At 38.0% G+C, this 12,861-nt stretch overlaps 1 protein-coding gene across 3 annotated transcripts in view; it reads right to left on the reverse strand.

Moving 5' to 3' along the window:
- The window catches only part of ric1 (RIC1 homolog, RAB6A GEF complex partner 1), a 42,791-nt gene that overhangs the window by 11,695 nt on the left and 18,235 nt on the right, over nucleotides 1-12,861 (reverse strand). For all 3 annotated transcript variants that reach the window (XM_066710724.1, XM_066710725.1, XM_066710723.1), the window contains exons 11-20: nucleotides 11,560-11,712; nucleotides 8,846-9,028; nucleotides 8,136-8,174; nucleotides 4,856-4,966; nucleotides 4,219-4,308; nucleotides 3,925-4,085; nucleotides 3,416-3,554; nucleotides 2,835-2,951; nucleotides 1,514-2,233; nucleotides 365-523 (exon numbers count right to left, since the gene is read on the reverse strand). In XM_066710724.1, the coding sequence (XP_066566821.1) occupies nucleotides 365-523; nucleotides 1,514-2,233; nucleotides 2,835-2,951; nucleotides 3,416-3,554; nucleotides 3,925-4,085; nucleotides 4,219-4,308; nucleotides 4,856-4,966; nucleotides 8,136-8,174; nucleotides 8,846-9,028; nucleotides 11,560-11,712 (1,872 nt within the window). The remainder of the gene's footprint in view (nucleotides 1-364; nucleotides 524-1,513; nucleotides 2,234-2,834; nucleotides 2,952-3,415; nucleotides 3,555-3,924; nucleotides 4,086-4,218; nucleotides 4,309-4,855; nucleotides 4,967-8,135; nucleotides 8,175-8,845; nucleotides 9,029-11,559; nucleotides 11,713-12,861) is intronic.

A 12,861-nucleotide genomic window follows, 5' to 3' on the forward strand; every position in this document is an offset into this window, starting at 1 on the left:
AAAACTGATTTTAGAACTAGTGGGACCTTTGCTTTAATGTCTACCCTAAAGGATACTGAAGTCAACTGAGAACAAAAATTGAAGCAAGGCAACATAAAAGGGAACCTAATCCACTGAAACAAAGACACCACCAGGAGCAAGGGCCACACAGCAAAATCAGCAGCAGGAGCCCTAAGTGGTCCTGAAGCCCAATTGAAACGAGAGTCGCTCAGCGGAAGGGCTTGTGACACTGCCTTGAGCTGGTCTTTATTTAATTAATTCAGTATTTTATCGAAATGCAATGTGTCCTATGCACTATAGATTGGCTCATCTAGGGACAATTTGGCTCAGTGCTGAATAGAGGTACTACTTGTTTTAGAGCTACCTGTGTGGTTGGTGTGGTGGGTGGTGTTTCAGACTCTCCTGAGCCAATGGCTTTGAGAAACCTGATCATGTGACGACACAGGTCCCATTTCCCCTGCTCCAGGGCAGTGTTGAACAGCAGGGTGGCATGCTGTCTGCTCACTGCAGGAACCTCCATGTTCTAGGACACAAGTACCATGCAGAGACACTATCAATAATGACAATAACATATACCCTATAATTAGTACATTTCACAATAACAATCCCCCTTGAGTGAAATGTGAGTTCTAAAATTAAAACATTAAATCTTTAATTTACATACATAATGCATAATTAAAGTATTTTATATTGAGTTGACATGAAAGAAAGGTCTGATACACTAATTTATATAAACTTAACGCCACCCATCATCTTCATTGTTTTGGTAGTATTGCAGGAGAAATGTATTTGTCAGCAGCAATAAATAAATACAAGTTTAAGTAGCAAAGACAGTAAGCATTCATGCAAATTAAAACAAAAATAAATAAACCAATACATAATGGGTTGGGGAGAATTAATACTAGAAACGCTGCCGTTTCACTCATAGCCAGCACTGCACCACCAGTTAAAATTACCGATAACAGTTGTAGACTGAAATCAAGAAACAGCAAGCACCTTTCTTACCATAGGCTAATAGTTTTACAATTTAAACTCTGATGAAAGCTTTTGTCATGAATGTGTAATATAGCTATGTATAGCTGGAGGTTAGTAATCACTAACTATTTGTAGCCATGAAATCACAACTACATGATTATGCATATTGTCAGCTATCTGAGAATTAGCCTTCACTGTATCATCCTGGGTTACTTTTACCCTGTGAATAAAAATTTAAGAATTAGTCAGAAATGTGTATATGTGACTGCACTATCAAATACTTATTTCCCTCATTAACATGCAAATCAATTTATAACTTTTTTGAAATGCGTTGTTCTGGATTTTTTTGTTGTTATTCTGTGTCTCACTGTTAAAATACACCTACCATTAAAATAATAGACTGATCATTTCTTTGTCAGTGGGAAAATGTACAAAATCAGCAGGGGATCAAATACTTTTTTCCCCTCACTGTATGCGCTGTACTTCAAGGGACAAAGGAATGTATTTTTGCAGTCAGGAAACCTCACATATGCTTTACCTGTAAGATGATGAGATATGAGGCAGCAGTGTCCAGGTCTTGAGCCATGAGACATTCTTCAAAGAGGTCCTTTGGGTTGCCTACGGCAGCAAACAGGTAGTTCCAGAGGGCATATTCTGTCTTGCGGGCACAGTGCACAATGGTCTGGAGAAAGAGGGGAAACTCAGTGATGAACTTGGCCACAGTGGGCAGCAGGGGATCAGGGATGGGCTCCCGTGAGGTTGCTTCCTCCTCCAGCACCACGTGCACCATCAGCTCCAAAACATGGGGAAAGTAAGGCAGTCCGGCACACGACTGGGCCAGCAGCAGGGCCTGCTCCCCCAAATTCCTCACAAGCAGCTGACGAAGGATGTGGTGGAGGTAGATCTGGGAAGTGCGCTCCACGGTGCAGAAGGGGAAAAGAGTCTCAAGGGGTTCCCTGGCTCCCTGTAACCCATCATACAACACAGTCTCGTTAGTGGCTCCTAGCACCAGTGCATCCTCAAAAAGCACGGCCAGTGGGTAGATGTTGATGTGAAAAGGCAGCATGATGCGTCGAGAAAGGAAGGAGTGGGGTTTGCGGTGATCTCGTGGAAAGAGGGGTAGCCACACCTTCATGCCCGCTTCCCCACAGGCTAGCCACAATGCTTCTAGGAGGTGGCGCTTCTGTTTGTTTGTGCGACAGGTGGTCCACACATTCTCCACACACTGCGCTAGCACCACAGGGGGGCAGAAAGGAAGCTGGGTAGGAAACCAAGGAAAAACACTTAGATTTTTGTTTCAGCTGTATTTATCCCAGTGGACCCAATAATATTTAATAAGTAAACAGTTACATTATTCAGTAATCACAGAAATGCTGTTCTTATGGATATTTAATAATATTAATACAAGCAATGAGAGGCTCTTGTCACTGCCAATTAAAAGTTAAACTACAATTATCCAACTAGAAAGACTACAGTTTACTTTACTAGAAAGACAGTGGTAAAGATAGGTTAGGGACATCAACCTCAACAGCAGAAAAAGCATTTACTACAAACATTTAATATATAACCATGAAACCAATCTGGATTAGTCTGATGAAGACACAAATAAACCATTAAATCATCACAAAAACAAGTCATGGCAATCCTAAAGATAAAAGTCTAGAATGCCATTTGGAAAAGGAAAGAAGAGAGAACCGACAGAAGAGAGAAGGAAGCACAGCACACACTACCAACTTCCATCAGTTCCTGACCTCAGTAAACTATTATGGCTTCTGCTACTGATCATTTAATAATGTTTTATCGAGTAAATAAGTTTAAAAAATCCCTATCAAACCAGAAGAGTTCACATAATTTCTTACCAGCTTCTTCTGATTAGGGAGACTCTCCTTCTCTCGAACCTGCGGTCCTGAGCGATCCCTCTGCAACATGATAAGCTGGCCAGCCAGGTTCAACATGATGCTCTCGGCAGCACAGGCCTGCAGGACACAGAAAGGATGAACCGTTAGACATGTTCATGAACACCTTTACTGTTGTAGGGCAGATTTAGAGTTGTGTGTACACATTACACCTAGTACATCCAAACTGTAAAAACACGATAATTTCCAACACTTATCTTTAAAACTTCATAGAACTTTTTATAAAGACAACAAATTGATATAATCAAAACACTGATCCACTGACCATCAGTCAAATTAAAGTTGTTGATAGTTGTTTGACAAAGGCTTTCTGCCTAAAGCAAGCTAGCACTCAATTTTTTTTATTTTTTTTACAATGTGTAAGGAGCGGAAAGAGTAATTTTGTTTGTGGGGTCTTAATTGTGAGTCAGGTTACCACAGAGACTTCAATCAGCAAAAAAGATGGACTGTAAGGTGGTCTTCAGATTACTAAAATATTTTGGTCTCTGAACAAACTGACCTAAACAGCAGGGCGGTTTGGATACCTGCTGTGGTGCTTTGAGCGTGATGCCCGTCTCTGTCCTCACAGATGTCAGAGTCACTGATACCACCAGGGCAGGGTGTGGGATATAGCGAGACATGGACACCTCCTGAAGGAGCTCAATACTGGCTATATGGTTTGGGCTGAGAAGAACACAAGACAACAGAAGCAGATTACAATCATGCAGGCCATTGGCAACCACACCACCCCTTCAGCTGAGAATTGTGTTTGTATTATTGTCTTTGACTAAGTAAATGCAGGCAATAACCCCTGGGCACCGCAGACCCACAATACGTCAGTAACTATCACTTTTCTCTAAAGATTTGACATTATATATTGCTCAATTGAAAGGTCTACTTACATGGAAATCATCAAATCAACAACATAGATGTCAGAACTCTGTACAAGACAGATACCTTTATATCACCATGTATAATAAAACAAGACTGATGGGGAGATGTGCTATTTTGTGTCATGTTTTTTCCTGTGTGTAAACTGCAATATGTAACTCACCTGTCCTGATTCCTTTCAATACTGTAGAGACAGATAGAGCAGTCTGCCCTGAACAGGATCACCATGTTCCGAAAGACATTCAGTAAAAGTGTGTCTGAATGCAATTTGGTGATGTTGGCAAAGGCATTGTCTAGGTTGGAGGACCTTAGGTAAAGCCTTAGCTGAATAAGGAACAGAAAAAAATGAACATGTTCTCTGTTAAACCCATTTTTGTATGCCATCACTTAGCTGCTGAACTAATTAGAACTCTTGCATTCAGAAGTAAAACCCACATAAACTTTAATATTTCCTTACCTCTTCTTGCTGGTCTATTAAATTGTAGCATGCAATCACGATAAAGTCATTCCACCATGCTAATCCCCCAGTCACTGTCATATTCTGCTCCTAAAAGTTAAAGAAATAAAAAGATAATTTTTAGGTTACTATTACAAACATATTATACCTTATACCCAAAGGTTATTATACTATACCCAAAATAATAAAAAGAGGCTCCATATTCCAGCCTGACAAAAAAAAAAAAAAAAAAATTATATATATATATATTGGGCATTGTGCCTCCTTAACCTCAACTGCCAAACATATTTGGACTTGGAGAAAACATTGGCATTTTTTCAGTGAAGACTAATATTCCCTGTGTTCTAATTTAAAGAGGAGACAAGAGTGAAACATGTCATGTTCTCAGGATTGGTAAATTGGGAAAATGTATTTTTTCATCAAACCTGTTAAAATGTTTGTGACAGATGCATCACACTGGGTTCTTTCCACACATAACATATGAGATAGGAGATAAACAGTGACTTTACTGTAGAAATAATGGAAGAACAAAACAATGAATACGCAATAATAAGGGTGAGAGATTTTATTAAAAATTGAGAAGGGTCTGCATTGTATCCAGAAGTGTAACAGAAGAGACATTACACATAAAGCTCACCTGGGTGATGTTTCCAAACAGTTTCCATTTCCGGGTGAATAAGGAATAATGTGCAAACCCACATTTCCCTGCGACCGCAACGCATTGTCCCAATGTGTCTATGGCTGCAAACTGCAATGAAAGAAAGTAAAAAAAGAAGTCCAAATTGGTCTGCAAAACTGTGATAAGATGCATGGAGAGTTTTTGTTAAAGGGTTAAACTCATAGGTAGCAGATATATAAATGCTTTATATTACCATGATCTTTAAATGACATGAGTTAAAAATATAAAATCCTCTCCAAATGGTAACATTTATGTTATTAATGAAGAACTCTGAACCACCTCAAGTTGTAATGTCTTTAGAAAATTGTATTCAAAACATTTAAAAACATTAATTTTGGAGGTTGCAAGTGGGAGCAATACTGGGGTATCCATGGCAATAAGACTAGGCTTTGAGTACAAAAAAATTGCAATTAAAATTCATATAACCCCACAAAAGTGTAAAAGATAAAATAAAATCTTACAGAAACAGAGTGTAACATATTAGAAGTAAAATGTTAATATTACAGTGCCTGGTATACAAACATTTATTTATTTATTTTTTGTGACAATTGGTGAACAAATTAGGTTCTTTAACACTACAGTGTTTGGTGAAATGTGCATTCAATTTTCCACAAAGTGTGTGTAAAAAGGGATATATTCGGAATGATACAGCAGAATGCAAAGTGCTCTACTGTGTTATGCATGGCTCAGGTGACTACTTTATGGGTAAAGTACAGACTACTTGGTGGATTGCTTGCATTGCTTGTGGTCTTTAACACTAGAAGCGCCAAAGCCGGTCATTGTAACCGATAGCTCTTTAACAGCTGTGATATGACAATCAAAGGCAAACCATCGTATACAACTCAGAAGTTTTATTCATGAACTTTAAATCCAACATTTACATAGCACAAATGTAGTACTGGAATTGAAATATGATAATAAAACATTAATATTATTGCTATAAATAACGCACTTTCTAAATGTGCACACTGCAGTCAAAACATTAGTAAGTATATAGCCTACAATAAGCAAAAAGCTCAAAAACGGCATACAGCAAGATAATGAAACAAGTGTAAACGTAAATATTGGAATAATGCTCAACAGCAATATTTTATAGTTTAAAAATAACTATTAAAAACATAATTGTACACTAAAGTAAACATTTTCAACACCGTGTAAACTTTGTTTTCAACATACGGTGCTTGTATTCTTTGTAGCTTTGTATTTCAATAAACTATTTACTATTTATATTTATCCTGCATAACTGACCGCTCCGGATAGTCCACAAAGGACACGTTTCTGCACTTTCCCTGCATGAGCTCGTACCTCACACTGCAGTTTGACAGCCCTCTCCAGGTAACACTTTTACTCCACGAATATACAGCATCACAATAAATGCTCCTCCACTGATGATGTCCATGAATCATTATTTTGCATGTGATGTGCCTGCATTATTGTACTCTGTACTACGTGCAGTAGTGATCGCTAGAGTAAAAGCACTCGCTGCCATTAGGACCTGGTGTTTCACTCGCAGTGTTTTCACAGCACTGGCACAAACCCACGAATTATCTGTTATTGCCAGTATCACTGATGCCCCTGAATCAGTCATGTTCACATACACGGCATGTCCAAAACGCGCTCTCTTCAATCTCCGTTTCCAATCCATGTTTATTTGCAGGTAATCACTGTATCCACTCAATCTGACTACAGTTGTAAGAAAACACCTGCAATGCTATACAATGCGTGTGTTTTTCTAGCACATGAAAGACTGTAGACAGCTAGAGATCGCCACTGGAGCGCCAGACTGACTCTATTGTAAAGGGAAGGCAAGATATTGCATAATATTTTATTTATTATGTATTTAAATAACCGGTCAAAATAACCCGATTTTGGCTATTCTAGGTAAATGTGTTTATAACTTATTTATTTTCGCGTTTATCCAGCTAAAACGCTGTAGGCATGTTTAATACATATATTTAGGAAGTCACAAACGGGTATGTGCAGCGTATTTAGGAACAGTAATTCAAATTTTAATTACCAAAACGGTCAAATTGACCGGCTTGGCGCTTCTAGTGTTAAAACACTTTTCTACTTGGTCAGTGTATATAAAAAAAAAAAAAATGTTGGTTGTAACCAGCTTGTCTGCTTTGGAAATTGATTTGCCCCGATGTATTGAACTTTGCAATAAACCTAAAGAAATGCCATGGTATCTTTAAATAAAAACAAGTAGGCCATTTGCTCTTATACACCTCTCAGACATATCAATTCGGATAAAATTAAGTAATTCATAGTATTTAGTATTATAATTTTTAATTAATTGAGTTAAACAGCACTATACTCAAAAGATTACCAAAAATGCAGTATTATTGAGCCTCTGAATTAAATGCAATCAATCATAGCACGTGATTAAAAATATGTATTTTAAAGTCAGAATGCAATCCAGAAATACATTTAAAATAGGCTTAACTCATCGTAATACATATTTTTTCTTTTGCTTACAAAGCACACCGGCAAATACATATCCTTTCTCCATTATGCACTTGCACATTACGTTTTTTTAAATACAGCCAAGGTCCGACTCCTGCCTCTTGATGTGATTACTAAGTCCTCATTGGTGCTTTCAGACATTAGGATTGCCCCTTGATGTAACCTACTACTTTACATTATTTGCTTAATTTTTAATTAACCAGTGTTTATTTATAGCCAAGTTGGTATAGGTAAGCAGGGAAGACTAATGTCAGCTACTTGCAGCATCAGTATCAATTAATCAGGCAACAAAGCAGTGGATTTTGATACATTTTCCAGATAGCCCCATGATAGGCAAACCAGTCAGTGTAATAGTCAGTCTAGTTATGCACAAAACCTGCCAAATCGAACACAGTAATTTGGATATATTTTTTATTAAAAGTTTAGGAGCATTAAGTCCAGATAATAGTTTGTCCAAACTAAATCATTTAGTGTAGCGTTAAAGCAGTTTAGAAGACCTCTCTCAGTAATGTTAACATTAACTAAAATAATAAATGTTTTGCCTATTAAAATAACAGACACATTTTCAATAGGCAATTACTAGCATTTAGCACCCAAGTCATACTAGAGACACAGCAAATGCAAAGTCAGCTCATTTATTTCAACCCCCCCCCCCAAAAAAAAAGCTTTATTTGAGCTACTGACATTAATCCAAACTGTGGCAAGCAAATTCCCCAACTTAAGAATAATGATTAAAAAAAAAAAAAAAAAAAAAAAAAAAAAAAAAACTCACCCGTATTGGCCAGTTACTTTCAAGATATGTACTGTGAATCTAAAGAGAAAAAACAAAGCTAGTTAAATTACTTAATTATTGTTTATGAATTACTTAAATTAATCAAAATACCATTTATTGCATATTCTCTTACAAATGTATACTTATAGAAAGCCTTATATAATCCCAGAATTATGACATTGATGTAATTGTATATAAACATTTTCCTGATTTATACATCCGTGCATTACACAACTATTATGGGTATTATTTATTAGGTTATATAGAGTGCCTAAAGAAAGTATACACCTTTAAAAAAAAAAAAAAAAAAGAATATTGCTGTCCATCAAATGCTCCCCTTGACTAATTGAGTAAAGAAGAAGTCAAATCGTGCCAAATCAAGGTGTGCTAAATTGGAAGAGACCCATCAAAACAGACTCACAGCCTTAATTGCTTCCAAAGGAGCTTCTATCAAGTATCAACTCATGGGAGGTGGAGACCTACAGCATTTTGATATTTCAGTTTTGTATTTTTAACATATTACAAAAAATCACAATGGAGTATGGTGCGTAGATAATTGGAAGAAAATCCTCATTTAAATGCATGACACTATGAAGCACTGACAACAAAATGTGAAAAAAAGTTCAAGGCAGTGTCAACTTTCTACAGGCACTGTATGTATATATCATTATAGAAATATAGAAAATCAGAACTAGGCAGTAAGAGCTTACCTGGACAACATGCCAATGCCTGTGTCCTAATAAAGTGCTTAAACCCTGAGATAGAGAAGTGGAAGTGTGCAGCAGGTTCCCGTCTTGAGGCAGTCTGTGCTCAGCACTATGAGCCTGGGCAGGATCCCCACAAGTCAGGTACAGGCGGTCCTCCCCATGCAGCAAAACCTGTTCTTGGTTACTCTGGGGTGAGAAGAAAGTAGTAAAAAATACATAAATGGCAACAACAACACTTGGATCAAGGTAAAAGTGGTTTATCTATTCAATACAACATCACAGATATGGGTGTTGAAAGATCCTAATGAATCAATGTCAATATGTAAAACACAGAAAAACATAATTCGTTTTATTTGCCCTCATTCAATTTCTAGTTATCTTTAGCACAAGTCACTTGTCGAGGCTGGGTATGGCTGTGTTAGGGTGAATGAAGACTTATAGTGTTGGCCCAGTGTGCTCTTTTTAACCCCACTTACTCCATGTAACGAATGTGCATATTGTGTATGTAAAAAGACATGAGCTTTCCAAGGATCCTAATTTTCAATAGTCACGCCCACCATATCTCCCAAGGAGATTTTAATTCCCATTTAAAATTACTTTTTTGAATTGATTTTAAACAGGGGGAAATGTATTCAAATGTTTTTGAACTTTTCATTTATTAATTAAAATAGATGCATTGATAAAAATCATGTAGTGGGCTTATTTGGAACATATATGGGCTTAAATGGTACATCAGGTACCCATTAAGCCCAGTCAGGATTTTTTACATTTTTACTAATATCTATTTTTTATTTTTTAAATATAGAGTAATATAACTTCACATGAGAGATTACCCTTTCATTTTCTGATTACTTCTCTTCCAGTAACCTGTGTTTATGTCTTTAAAATGTCTCAACTCAGATATTGGTGGGCTTAATAGGTACACTTAACCTGCATACAGTGAGGGGAAAAAAGTATTTGATCCCCTGCTGATTTTGTACGTTTGCCCACTGACAAAGAAATGATCAGTCTATCATTTTAATGGTAGGTGTATTTTAACAGTGAGAGACAGAATAACAACAAAAAAATCCAGAAAAACGCATTTCAAAAAAGTGATAAATTGATTTGCATGTTAATGAGGGAAATAAGTATTTGACCCCTTCGACTTAGTACTTGATGGCAAAACCCTTGTTGGCAATCACAGAGGTCAGACGTTTCTTGTAGTTGGCCACCAGGTTTGCACACATCTCAGGAGGGATTTTGTCCCACTCCTCTTTGCAGATCCTATCCAAGTCATTAAGGTTTCGAGGCTGACGTTTGGCGACTCGAACCTTCAGCTCCCTCCACAGATTTTCTATGGGATTAAGGTCTGGAGACTGGCTAGGCCACTCCAGGACCTTAATGTGCTTCTTCTTGAGCCACTCCTTTGTTGCCTTGGCTGTGTGTTTTGGGTCATTGTCATGCTGGAATACCCATCCACGACCCATTTTCAATGCCCTGGCTGAGGGAAGGAGGTTCTCACCCAAGATTTGACGGTACATGGCCCCGTCCATCGTCCCTTTGACGCGGTGCAGTTGTCCTGTCCCCTTAGCAGAAAAACACCCCCAAAGCATAATGTTTCCACCTCCATGTTTGACGGTGGGGATGGTGTTCTTGGGGTCATTCCTCCTCCTCCAAACACGGCGAGTTGAGTTGATGCCAAAGAGCTCGATTTTGGTCTCATCTGACCACAACACTTTCACCCAGTTCTCCTCCGAATCATTCAGATGTTCATTGGCAAACTTCAGACGGGCCTGTACATGTGCTTTCTTGAGCAGGGGGACCTTGCGGGCGCTGCAGGATTTCAGTCCTTCACGGCGTAGTGCGTTACCAATTGTTTTCTTGGCGACTATGGTCCCAGCTGCCTTGAGATCATTAACAAGATCCTCCCGTGTAGTTCTGGGCTGATTCCTCACCGTTCTCATGATCATTGAAACTCCACGAGGTGAGATCTTGCATGGAGCCCCAGACCGAGGGAGACTGACAGTTATTTTGTGTTTCTTCCATTTGCAAATAATCGCACCAACTGTTGTCACCTTCTCACCAAGCTGCTTGGTCGATGGTCTTATAGCCCATTCCAGCCTTGTGTAGGTCTACAATCTTGTCCCTGACATCCTTGGACAGCTCTTTGGTCTTGACCATGGTGGAGAGTTTGGAATCTGATTGATTGATTGCTTCTGTGGACAGGTGTCTTTTATACAGGTAACCATCTGAGATTAGGAGCACTCCCTTTAAGAGAATGCGTTTTTCTGGATTTTTTTTTGTTGTTATTCTGTCTCTCACTGTTAAAATACACCTACCATTAAAATTATAGACTGATCATTTATTTGTCAGTGGGCAAACGTACAAAATCAGCAGGGGATCAAATACTTTTTTCCCCTCACTGTGTGTATAGCAGTTTATAGCTATTGAAACATGTACATTTTAATGCCAAGGGAATTTATAAATGAATACTGGTCTTCACTACATCTACATCTTTGGTCTTCAATCTCTGCAAGGGGATTTCTGTTACTATTAGGATATTCTATTATTTTTTTGTAATTGGTTGCTAACTGAAAGGTACCTGCAAAGTCTGATAAAACCTGGCTGAGGCCTGAAATTGTTTAACCCTGGTGTAGATGTTTACAGGTTTTACACTACATACTTCTAAAGCAAAAATAGTCAAAAACACATTTTGGAAAATAATACTATGAACTCACTGTGCAGGGGTTGACTGTTAAGGCGCTCTTGATGAAATTAAACTGCAGGATTGTGGCCTGCTTTAGGGAGACTCTTGTCTCCATCCCACTATCTGGAGACCCAATCCCATCAATGCTGATCACCCACAGATGGTACCCTTCCGCACCCCAGCTCTGAAAGAAGAAAACAGCTCATTCAAGTCCAGAAGAATACTAACCCAGATAACGTTTTTGAGTACTAGGAGACATCACAGGAATACATTGGTACAAAAATGTCCCTAGGAGTAACAAACTGCCGAGTGCCTGTAGAATTAGCACTTTCTACCCGTCAATACCATCGCAGAAGGGTTGGCATAGAAGATATAATCCAAACCGGGCTCTAAATGCTCTAAGACCGAGCAAAGATATTCCCTATTGCAGTCGGTCAAAGGGTTTTTCAGTGTTTAAGGAATGAACAACACAAGGTGTTCATATTCTTGGCTGTATGAAGGACATGTAAGAGGAGATGGACATGGATTTAATTAAACCTGTCTGACCATGATGCACAAGTTTAGTCATATAGGTATTGATTCGTCACGAGAGGACCTTGGAGATATTAAAGCTGAATAACATCTCTAAGAAACAAACCCTTTTCAATAGAATTTTTTATCATATCCAGTAAAGGGAGACCCAATGTTATCCCATAAACAGCATCATAGCCAAGTAAAGCCACGCTTAACTCCTCTATGGATAGGGGGTGCATTTAGTGAAGTGGCTACCCCTGGAGAGAGGAAGAATTTTTAATTAAAAATGACTATTTGAAGTGCAATCGGATGATATTGAGTAATGAATTAGTAGGTGTGCCATCAGATAAATGTGAAAAGAAATGCACTATTGAGAGAGTTAAATACATTATAGTGTTTGCTTTCAGATAATCTTTTCAATCAAATATTTAAGCAAAGAGATAAGAAAAATGAATGATTCACCGTCAGACCTCTAATTTGTACCACACACTTTCAATCTTTAGCAGTACAACTGTTTCCTGAAAACCCCAGTAGGTGGTAGCACTATGCAATAAATGCAAGAAGAAAAAACAAAACTACATATATAATACAAGCAATACTTTAGGAGACATTCAGACAAACCAACTAAAAACTAGGTGATACTCACATGACCATGATAAAGGCTAAAAATAGATAATATACATTTACTTGACACTTATAATCTAGAATGCATTAATTCAGCTTCAGGGTTGGATAACTTTCTTTTTCAATGTGCATATCTATATTGGCTCTCGTGTTGGTGGATTATTACAGATTAACACCTGTCACTCATGGTTTGTCG

This window comes from Amia ocellicauda, chromosome 8 (assembly GCF_036373705.1).
Source record: "Amia ocellicauda isolate fAmiCal2 chromosome 8, fAmiCal2.hap1, whole genome shotgun sequence".
In the NCBI taxonomy this organism is placed as follows: domain Eukaryota; kingdom Metazoa; phylum Chordata; class Actinopteri; order Amiiformes; family Amiidae; genus Amia; species Amia ocellicauda.